A 12,799-nucleotide genomic window follows, 5' to 3' on the forward strand; every position below is an offset into this window, starting at 1 on the left:
TTTTCTTCATTTTGTTGTGTTTTTGTCATTTTATTAGTAATTTTTTATTGTCTACATAGTTTTTATTTTTTTTTATTTAGACAAACTACTTAAAATAATACAACAAAATGTACTGTAATAAAACAGAACTGAAATAAATCATATATATATATATCATGTATGTATAAATAAACAAACAAATAAAAACTTAAAATATGAATAAAAACTATATATAAAGTACTACAATGCATACTAAATTTGATACTTTTTTTTTACTTTCTTTATATATAAACTATATATAGTTTTTATCTTTGTATTTTACAATTTTTATTTTAATGTTAGTTACATTTTTTTAGTTTTTTGTTCATTTTTTCCTTTTAGGTTAATAAATAAAAATACAAGTGTTCACTACATCGATTAAAACAAAAATAATACATAAACAAAAAGATAAATTTAATTAAATTAATTAAAATTTAAAGTTGTTGAAGTTAAAATACTAAAATTTCTAAGACAAAAACAAAATAAATTAAAGTACTAAAAAAATAAATAAAACTAATAAAAATGGCAAAAGCACATAATAAAATTACTAATTCCAGTTTTACATTGCACTTAAAATTTGCAAAAAATAATAAAAATTGTAAATGTAAAAAAAAACTGTGTATATATATATACACACACACACAATTTTATTTTATTTTTTTTGCTAATTTTAAGTGCAAAATAAAACTGGAATTAGTGGAATTACTGGAATCTGAAATATAATTAAAATATAAATAATAGATGATAAACCTAAAATACTAAAACTAAAATTCAAATAAAATAAATAAAACCTAAAGTAATCAAAAATTAGGTAATTTAAAAACTAATTAACTATTTGACACAATGCACATTATTGTATGCACAGTAAAATTTTAAACTTCAATTTTGCAAAAAAAATAAATAAATAATGCAATTATAGCTGTAATTCATTTCCATATCATTGCTCTTTCATTGATTTGTTTCCATTGTCCTCATTTGTAAGTTGCTTTGAATAAAAGCGTCTGCTAAATGGCTAAATGTAATTTCTGTAAACAGAATCTCTTAACCCACTCTTAAACTTTACCAAACTGCGAAACATGTCCCTAACATCACCAAAACCCACAACAATACCAGTAAAAGTGTTTTGCAATACCTAACAATTAAGTACATAGTAGTTAAACACAGCCCAGAATACTTAGACTACAGTGCATGAGTCATATCAACTACTAGAAAACAAGAAAAAGTCATATTTTTTAGTTTTAGTAACATGAGACGAGTAAATAAAGATTTAAATAAATATTCCTTCAATAATCGAGCGTGCATTTGTTTCATTCGCTGCAGGCAGAGACGCGAAGAGGCAAAGATCAAGGAAAACAGATCGAGAATGAGTTTTCTGTTGCGGACTCTCATGTGGTTCACAGATGCATAGCCATAAAAGAACTCTGACCCTCACTGATCAACACACACACACACACACACACACACTAAACGGTTCCTCTGGGAAGCAGTGCTACGGCTCTCAACAGCCGTGAAGCTGCAGCTGGGATCATTATTCCCAAGCGCAGAGTTCACATTCCTTCATTCTCTCTCGGACTCTGATTCTCACATACTTTCAGCTGCAGTTTCTGCAATCCTTCCTAATGGATCTGAGATGGGCATTTTTAGGTTTATCATCTAATATTTGTTATATTTTAATTATATTTCAGATACTGAAAACGATAGTCGTCAAGGCAACATTTAAGTTTTTTATGATTTTCATCTAATGCTTATATGTGACCCTGGACCACAAAACCAGTCTTAAGTCGCTGGGGTATATTTGTAGCAATAGCCAAAAATACATTGCATGGGTCAAAATTTTTGATTTTTCTTTTATGCCAAAAATCATTAAGAAATTAAGTAAAGTTCATGTTTCATGAAGATTTTTTGTAAAATTCCTACTGTAAACATATCAAAATGTAATTTTTGATTAGTAATATGCATTGTTAAGAACCTAATTTGGACAACTTTAAAGGTGATTTTCTCAGTATTTTGATTTTTTTGCACCCTTAGATTCCTGATTTCAAATATATGTATCTCGGCCAAATATTGTCCTATCCTAACAAACCATACATCGATAGAAAGCTTATTTATTGAGCTTTCATATGATGTATAAATCTCAGTTTTGTCAAATTTAACCTTATGACTGGTTTTGTGGTCCAGGGTCACATATTAATTAATATTTCTGTAATTACATTAGTTTTAGTAATTTTAGTATTTCAACTTTTTAGGTTTATCTAATATTTATATTTTATTATATTTCAGATACTAAAAACGATAGTGATCAAGGCAACATTTCAAATTTTCATTTAAGTTTTTTTTGTTTTTCATCTAATATTTATATTAATTAGCTGTAACTTATTACAGCTGTAATTACATGCAGGTATTGTTTTTTATTGTTTTATTTTACATTATATGTGCATTGTGTCAAATGGTTAATTACTTATGTTTTTTATTAATTTAGGTTTCGTTTATTTTATTTCAGTTTAAGTTTTAGTAATTTTAGTATTTCAACTCCAATTTATTAAAATTTTCTAACATTTTAATTCAAGTATTTTTAGGTTTATCATCTAATATTTATATTTAACATTTTTATTTATTTATTTATTTATTTATTTTTGGCAAAATTAAGTGCAAAATTAAGTGCAAAACTGCACACAATATGTGCATTGTGTCAGATGGTTAAGTTAAATTTGTTTTTAAGTTTTTTATTACTTTAGGTTTCATTTATTTTATTTTGGTTTTAGTCATTTTAGTATTTTAACTTTTTAATAATTTTCTCATTTTCATTTAGACATTTTTAGGTTTATCATCTAATATTTGTTATATTTTAATTATATTTCAGATACTGAAAATGATAGTTGTCAAGGCAACATTTAAGTTTTTTATGATTTTCATCTAATATTTATATTAATTAGCTGTAACTTATTACAGCTGTAATTACATGCAGGTATTGTTTTTTATTGTTTTATTTTACATTATATGTGCATTGTGTCAAATGGTTAATTACTTTTATGTTTTTTATTAATTTAGGTTTCGTTTATTTTATTTCAGTTTAAGTTTTAGTAATTTTAGTATTTCAACTCCAATTTATTAAAATTTTCTTACATTTTAATTTAAGCATTTGTAGGTTTATCATCTAATATTTATGTTTAACATTTTTATTTATTTATTTATTTTTGGAAAAATTAAGTGCAAAATTAAGTGCAAAATGAAGTGCAAAACTGCACACAATATGTGCATTGTGTCAGATGGTTAATTTAAATTTGTTTTTAAGTTTTTTATTACTTTAGGTTTCATTTATTTTATTTTGGTTTTAGTCATTTTAGTATTTTAACTTTTTAATAATTTTCTCATTTTCATTTAGACATTTTTAGGTTTATTATCTAATATTTGTTATATTTTAATTATATTTTAGATACTGAAAACGATAGTCGTCAAGGCAACATTTAAGTTTTTTATGATTTTCATCTAATGCTTATATATTAATTAATATTTCTGTAATTACATTAGTTTTAGTAATTTTAGTATTTCAACTTTTTAGGTTTATCTAATATTTATATTTTATTATATTTCAGATACTAAAAACGATAGTGATCAAGGCAACATTTCAAATTTTAATTTAAGTCTTTTTTGTTTTTCATCTAATATTTATATTAATTAGCTGTAACTTATTACAGCTGTAATTACATGCAGGTATTGTTTTTTATTGTTTTATTTTACATTATATGTGCATTGTGTCAAATGGTTAATTACTTTTATGTTTTTTATTAATTTAGGTTTCGTTTATTTTATTTCAGTTTAAGTTTTAGTAATTTTAGTATTTCAACTCCAATTTATTTAAATTTTCTTACATTTTAATTTAAGCATTTGTAGGTTTATCATCTAATATTTATATTTAACATTTTTATTTATTTATTTATTTTTGCAAAATTAAGTGCAAAACTGCACACAATATGTGCATTGTGTCAGATGGTTAATTTAAATTTGCTTTTAAGTTTTTTATTATTAGGTTTCATTTATTTTATTTTGGTTTTAGTCATTTTAGTATTTTAACTTTTTAAAAATTTTCTCATTTTCATTTAGACATTTTTAGGTTTATCATCTAATATTTATATTAAATATAAGATTCTGCCCTCCTTTCTAATCGATCTGAGATGGGCAAAATAGACGGCATTACTTTTTCTGAACAAATTCAAAGGCAGCTTCAAATATGGACGATGCAATTTCAACATGCATGCAACTGGTAGAGACTTTTATGCAAAGTCAATAAAAACTTTATCCAATATTTACAATAGCTACTTGAGCAGTTGTCAGGGATCATACAAGAATGACTTTAAATGCATGAATGAAATTAACCTGAAATGCATTAATTAATATTTTAAATGCATGCCGGTTTAATTCAGGGTTCGTACAGATACTGTAAAACAAAATTCCAGGACTTTCAAGGACTTTTCCAAGCACTAGTAGTGTTTTCCAAACACTGGGTAGTGTTTCTGTGCAATGCACTTTAGTTATGGTATCATATCATAGTGTTTCTGCAATGCACAATATTTCAAATCACTTTTGAGGGTTCATTTCAGTTAGGATGCAGCCTATGCAGACAGCAATGCCAATGTCATAGACACACTCATGCTCTCGGCCTCTTATCAATGTTTCTCAGTCTCATTCCTCACATAGTGCCACAATGAGTGTATGATGACACACACACTGCTTGAGAGACACTGGCACTGTTTTCACACACACACACACACACACACACACACACACACACACACACACACACACACACACACACACACACACACACACACACACACACACACACACACCAAAGCTCTAACACAAGCCAGCCAACAAACTACTTTCCCTATTTTAGACATAACAGGCGGGGAAAGAGAAAGAGAGACAGAAACAGGAAGACAAAACCAGTGAAAGTTGTCAAACTTCATATCTGCTACAGATGTGACCATATTTGAAGAAATAGCCAAAAATACATTGTATGGGTCAAAATTAGGGATGCACCGATCCACATTTTTTCACTTCCGATCCGATTCCGATACCTGAATTTGGATATCTGCCGATACCGATACTATTCCGATACCAGAGCTCTATTTGCTTTTATATCACTATGACTATTATCATTATTGTTGATTTTATGAGGCTGTAACAAACTTCTCCACAAGCAAGTCTAAGTATCTCCCAAAAAGCAACTTGAGGTAAGTATGAGGTTAGAAAATGGCAGAAATCCCATCCTGAAAACAAATATGCAACTTTAAGGGTTTAAATTGATATTTATTTAAATTTCAAGACAGGGTTACTAGATACTAGTGCAATATACACTCTTGTTGCATAAAACAAAAAGGTTTTCAAATATTTGAAATAAAAAATAAATATTCACACTATAAATAGAACAATGTGCATCTGATCAACATAAATTCAGTAAATTCTTGCTTGTGTAGCAGCAACAAAATAAGGTTTTCAAATGTTAAACATTTTGAATAAAAGTGCAATAAGTGCACTTTTCGGATCAGCAAAAAACAAACAAAACAAAAAAAAGTTTGTTGTTTATTAATTACTGAATGCTTACTTTAAGTACTTCTAATCCACAGCAAAAACTAGCTGAACTAATATAATAAGTAACAAAACAAGAACACTAACACAAATGACAAGTGTAGATGAATACAACATAAAGTTACTAATAAAATCAATACTAGTATTCAGGTGCAGAAATTTAATATTTCATTGTTAAATAACAAGTGCTTCTCACTGCAGGTATTTATAGGATGCTGTCTCTTTAAGGCCTAATGCACGTAATACTGGCTCGCATCTCCTTCTCAGCTGTTTCGGTTCACTGAAGACATAACCGACGGTGTTACCAGAATAAAACAACGGGTATTTAAACATAACTTTGTGTGAATGTTTTTGTTCAAGAGACGTTAAAGATTAATCAGTCTTTGAATCGCGCAGTTTGAATCACGTCTCTCTCTCTCTCTCTCTCTCTCTCTCTCTCTCTCTCTCTGTGCGCGTGCTCGCTTCAGGTGTGTGCGGCAACGTTAAAAACAGAAAATAACACGCACGAAGTCTACAAATTATAAACTTTTACTCTATGATGGGTGATATTTAACAGCTAATCTACTAAATAAATCCACGAGGTGCCACCTCTCGGAACAACGGCTTTGCAAACATTGCACGTTGCTGTCTTTGCGGCGTTTCCGACCGTAAAGTATTTCCACACAGCGGACATGTATGACGCTCAATGCTAAACTGCTACCTGCAAACTGAAGATTTTCTGAAAGGAGGCATCTCATCTCTCTCAGTGTCTTATTGGAGCACAGACACGTCACCTAGCCCGGGATCACTTGTGAAGTCATTTCAGCAGACAGCACTGTACGTAGACATAACTCTGGATCGGAAATTTCTCTAGGTTGGATCGGAAATTTCCGATCCATTAATTAAGCTGGTATCGGAACCCGATACCGATACTGGATCGGATCGGCCCCATCCCTAGTCAAAATTATCGATTTTTCTTTAATGCCAAAATCATTAGGATATTAAGATCATGTTCCATGAAGATATTTTGTAAATTTCCTACTGTAAATATATCAAAACTTAATTTTTATTTAGTAATATGCATTGCTTAGAAGTTCATTTGGTCAACTTTAAAGGTGATTTTCTCAATATTTAATTTTTTTTGCACCCTTAGATTCCAGATTTTCAAATAGTTGCCAAATATTAAAACAAATATACATAGAAATCAAAATATATTTATGTCCATTTATACAAATATATTTAGGCAATTTTTTGCATATCTTTAAAAATATTTTTTAAATATTTTCATTTTGGAAAAAAAAAATGGCCCTACATATTTTATTTAAAATAAAATACATTTCACATTGGAAGAATTTTTTTTTTATGAAATATTATTAAATCATTTTAAATCTAGTTTTGATCTAGGCTATTCTATCTAAATTTGCATTTAACCTAAATATCATCTATTGTAATTTGTAAATTTGGAAATGTATTTTTTTATATATATTTTCAAATATATGGATTAAAGTCATATATTTTCTGTTTCAAAAATATATTTAATTATATATAATATATATTTAGCATATATTTAAAATACATTGTGGCCACAAAATTATAGATTTTTCTTTTATGCCAAAAATCATTAGGATATTAAGATCATGTTCCATGAAGATAATTTGTAAATTTCCTACCATAAATATATTAAAACTTAATTTTTGATTAGTAATATGCATTGCTAAGAACTCCAGATTTTCAAATAGTTGTATCTCAATCAAATATTTAAACAAATATACATTGAAATCAAAATATATTAGCTAAAATATATTTATGTCCATTTATAATAATATATTTTGGCCATTATTTTTGAAAATATATTTAAAAAATATACATTTTGAAAACTAAAAATTTTGCCCTAAATATTTTATTTCAAGAAAATACATTGGAAGAAAAAAATATTTTTGTTAAAAATTAAATATTATTAAATCTAGGCTATTCCATCTAAATTTGCATTTAACCTAAATATCATCTATTGTAAGTTTGGAAATGTTTTTTTTATATATATATATTTTCAAATATATGGATTAAAGTAATATATTTTCTGTTTCAAAAAAAATATTTAATTTAACTTTATATTTAGCATATTTAAAACATATTGTGGCCACAAAATTATAGATTTTTCTTTTATGCCAAAAATCATTAGGATATTAAGATCATGTTCCATGAAGATATTTTGTAAATTTCCTACCATAAATATATTAAAACTTAATTTTTGATTAGTAATATGCATTGCAAAGAAGTTCATTTGAACAACTTTAAAGGTGATTTTCTCAATGTTTAATTTTTTCTGCACCCTCAGATTCTAGATTTTCAAATAGTTGTATCTCAACCAAATACTGTTCAATCCTAACAAGACCATACATCAAAGGAAAGCTTATTTATTCAGCATTCAGATCAGAAATCTCAATTTCAAAGAAATTACCCTTATGACTGGTTTTGTGGTCCACGGTCACACATAATTCATCCAAAAATTAAACATTCATAAACAGTCATCATTTAACACACTTAGACCTTTTCTTTTCAGATAAACACCATTTAGCAGAATGACAACGCTGCTATTTTCCAAAGTATGCATGACTATAAATACTTCAAAAACACTTTACAATAAGCTCCCATTAGTTAACATTCATTAATGCATTAACTATTGAATATTTATGATACTTTCTGGAGCTCAAAAGCGTAAATGATCCTCTATTGTCACTGTGTAAAAAGCGAGCAGCATGAACATTCAACGAAACGTCTTCTATTGTGTTCCACAAAAGAAAATCAAATAGATTTGAAACTGACATGAGGGTGAGAAATCATTAAAGAAAGACAAGGGGATGAGTAAATTATCCTTAAACTTTGGTTCTGGATGTGAACTTCTCCTTTAATCCAGCTCTACTCATGCACCAGGACTGAAACGGTCCACACATGTTCTCACATCACTTCTGAGACTATTGAGCTGATCTCATCATGCAAACATGAACTCAAACACTAATCATAATAATCATGCCATTCTACAGCCCAATGCAAACATGACATCTTAACCTGTCCGTCTTGGGATTCAAACACAAAACTGCAGCAATACTTTAAAAGGAGATTATGTGTACTAAATGCACTTTGGATTGTCATGCAAATAGCACCACACTCAAGAAAACGGGACTAATTACAGTACTATGTTATCAACAGTGTACTACGGTACCGCAGTAAAGAACAGTGAGCTGTGTGAATGAGCGGCTGAGTAAATAAAACCAGACTAAACCAACACACGGTCACTTAGAGTTTGAATGCAATGTTTGTTAGAGTCTACAAATTAATACACAAGAGATTCCCTCTAAACGCTCTCTTGTCACTCAGGTTAAAGTGAAAGATTGTGTGGGTGTATAAGGACTATATAATCACGTATTAACCCTATAAAGCCTGCTGTATCTTATTTGAGTAGTATTTCAAGAACACTTAGTGGACTGACGCAATTTTTGAATCATTTTGTAGAGTCTCACATCTGATCATCAGGATCTTTTGAGGAACATTTCTTTCCCTCAGTGGAGAAATGATCTTCCCAAGTCTCCATGTAATTGTTTTGATCGAGAGAGTGGAGTAATCCTTTAATAAAAATTTCCAAAAACTGAAAAAGTAAGTGTTTGCAGAGACGTGTGTAACAGAGTCTAAGCAGCGTTTGTTGGATGATGTCAGAGCTGCTCTTCTCTCTAATGAAGGCATTATGTAACCGACTCACAACGGTTTTCTCAAGATCCAGCAGCGTTAGTCACTCTCTGTCCGCCGTTCCATCAAAATAACCTCATCACATGAGAAAGAAGCATTAAAGCAGCCTTATACCAAAGGACAGAGCGCTCTTTGTGAGATATACAACGTGAGCATTTCTCCAAAATAAACAAATCAATTACAGCAGCGGGCAAAAGTCTGGACACACTGACTCATGATCTCAATAGACTTTGATGCAAAGGCAAAAAATGAGTTTCGAAGACAAAAATAAATTACGTCTACAATACTTTTGGCCTGAAATCGTATCTTTAGAAAAAAAATATATATTTTTTTTCATCTGCTCCAATTCAGTCTTTTTTTTTTCTTAAAATAAAAGAAAATTGAATTTGTTTTCCAAACAAACTTATTCAAACTAAATTCAAAACAAAAATAAAAAAATATATATTTTTATTTTCATCGGCTTCAATTCAGTCTTTTAAACAATATTATTTCTTAAAATTATCTTATGAAGTTGGATAATGAATGTCCAGAGGTAGAATTGTATTATTTATGTCAAATAAATCTAGTTTTTTTTTTCTAACATGTGGAAAAACAGTCGTCTAAACTGGTAGAAATAAGTAAAAAGTATATAATAACAACGTAAACAAACTTATTAAAACTAAATTAAAAACAAACGAAAAAAATATATATATTTTTTATTTTCATCTGCTTCAATTCAGTCATAAAAAAATTTGTATTTCTTAAAATAATACATCCTCCTTCTCTAGTTTATAAAATTATCTTATGAAGTTTGATAATGAATGTCCAGAGGTAGAATTGTATTATTTATGTAAAATAAATCTATGTTGGAAAAAGTATATAACAACGTAAACATGATAAAAAACATATATTATTAGAGAAACAGACATTGGTTTTTTCAAACTGACAAACTTATTAAATCTAAATTCAAAACAAAAATGAAAAAAATATTATTTATTTTAATATTAATATTATCTGCTCCAATTCAGTCTTTAAAAATATATATTGTTTTCTTAAAATAATACATCCTCCTTCTCTAGTTTATAAAAGTTTCTTATGGAATTTTATTATTTATGTAAAATAAATCTAGTTTTTTTCTAACATGTTGAAAAACAGTCGTCTAAACTGGTAGATACAAGTAAAAAGTATATAACAACGTAAACAAACTTTTTAAAACTAAATTAAAAACAAACGAAAAATATATTTTATTTTCATCTGCTTCAATTCAGTCTTTAAAAAAATGTATTTCTTAAAATAATACATCCTCCTTCTCTAGTTTATAAAATTATCTTATGAAGTTTGATAATGAATGTCCAGAGGTAGAATTGTATTATATGTAAAATAAATCTATTTTTTCTTATATGTTGGAAAAAGTATATAACAACAATATAAACATAATAAAAAACATATATTATTAGAGAAACAGACATTTGTTTTTTCAAACTGACAAACTTATTAAATCTAAATTCAAAACAAAAATGAAAAAAATATTATTTATTTTAATATTAATATTATCTGCTCCAATTCAGTCTTTAAAAAATATATATTGTTTTCTTAAAATAATACATCCTCCTTCTCTAGTTTATAAAAGTATCTTATGGAATTTTATTATTTATGTAAAATAAATCTAGTTTTTTTCTAACATGTGGAAAAACAGTCGTCTAAACTAGTAGATACAAGTAAAAAGTAAACAATAACAACCTAAACATAATAGAAAGCATATATTATTAGAGAAACAGACATTTGTTTTCCAAACTCACAAACTTATTAATGTAAGATATCGACAGAATGTCAGCTCTAACTGTTTTCCAGCATTTGTTATTGTTTTAGAACCACTTATTTTGCATCTTTTGCAAATCTTTAGCTGATCTGTGATATTAATAAACCTGTATGCAAATGTCGTGTGTGGTGGTCTGATGTGGTCTGAAGTGGTCTAGTCTCTCACCGGTGAGTTTGGGGTCCGTCTTGCGGCGAAATCGCTCCTTCGCGCGGAGTTTGGAGAAGGTTCGTTTGAGCAGCGGCTCTGCCATCACTGAAGCGCCTCGGAGCCGCTCATTCAGCTCCTCTGCGGGACTGGACGACAGGATCTCCGAGGAAACACACGGAAAAGCGCGGAGACTGCGCTGAAGAACGGAGCTGCGCGTCTCTCTCTCGCGCTCATGATGCAAAACACAGGAAACGCATTCCACGCATTCCACCGCTGAGAGACTTTCACGCGCACCGCGAGGCATCATGGGAAATGTAGTTCACGGAAAACAATCAGAATAGGGACAGATAGACACAAAAATTAATGCCAAAATAAAAAAACTGCAATTCGACCTCCATTTCTAAAGAGAGAATAGGCTTCATATTCAAAAAGTTTTCTTATTTTTAAATAATAATTAAATTACCAAAAGACATTTTATACATAAATGGGAAATTTACAAAAAAAAGGAAAATAAACATTAATTTAAGAAATTAAAACTTGCGCTACTCGCTTAATTAAAATGTAACAGAGTGAGGTGCCGTCTCAGCTAACAGGTACGTTCTCACTAATGCTTTTTAACGATTAAAATATTGGGACATAACGCTCTTATATATCTTTTTTTTTTTTAAAGATCTATTTTTTGACATTTTTATTAGGATAGGACGGATCAGAACTGACAGGAAGCAAAGTGGAAGAGAGAGAGAGGGCAGGATTAGGAAAGGTCCTTAAATCGGGATTCGAACTCGGGACATCCGTAACAGTCAAAAGGCTATTAGTGCCGACAAATTTTTCTAACTTTAATAACATTTGATATACATTGAGAAAAAGGTCTTGAGATCAACCTTCTTGGAATGCCCTTATGTTGTTTGTAATTGATGAACGTCCTCATGTTGGAAGAAAATGTTTTAGAACTTTTTTTTTAAATGTTCATATGAAGTTATTTGTTCTTTATGGGCGTTCTAAGAAACGTGTTTTGTAACCTTACAGAACGTTCTGAAAACTGGACATTTTAATGTTTAGAATATAAAATAAATAAACGTTCTAATAACGCTATCAACCAGCAGACATGACAAAACAATGAAAAAGTTATTTGAGATACATTTTTGTAACTTTTAAATAACATGGTAATCATAAGAAGAAAACTAGACATTTTAATGTTTTAAAAACGTTTCTACGTCTTGTTACCAGCACAAATTTGCACAAAACCATTTATACATAGTAAAAAAAAAAAAATAATACATCAATTGTGACCCTGGACCACAAAAAGTGAGATTTATACACATCTGAAAGCTGAATAAATACGCTTTGATGTGTGGTTTGTTAGGGGACAATATTTGGCCGAGATACAACTATTTAAGAAATCTGAGGGTGCAAAAAAAAAAAAAAAAAAAAGCCTTTAAAGTTGTCCAAATGAAGTTCTCAGCAATGCATAGCCAAGCCCGGATTAACCATACGGGCAACTGGGCAATTGCCCAGGGGCCCACGACA

The 12,799-nt window shown here is 29.0% G+C and overlaps 1 protein-coding gene across 1 annotated transcript in view; it reads right to left on the reverse strand.

The window, feature by feature from the left end:
- Window positions 1-11,450, reverse strand: part of LOC141298188 (rho GTPase-activating protein SYDE1) — a 36,691-nt gene extending 25,241 nt beyond the window's left edge. Inside the window, exon 1 of the mRNA XM_073828700.1 lies at window positions 11,291-11,450. Coding sequence (XP_073684801.1) covers window positions 11,291-11,375 — 85 coding nt within the window. The 5' untranslated portion in view covers window positions 11,376-11,450. The remainder of the gene's footprint in view (window positions 1-11,290) is intronic.
- Window positions 11,451-12,799: the final 1,349 nt, after the last annotated feature.

The sequence above is a fragment of the Garra rufa genome, chromosome 22, assembly GCF_049309525.1.
Source record: "Garra rufa chromosome 22, GarRuf1.0, whole genome shotgun sequence".
In the NCBI taxonomy this organism is placed as follows: Eukaryota; Metazoa; Chordata; class Actinopteri; order Cypriniformes; family Cyprinidae; genus Garra; species Garra rufa.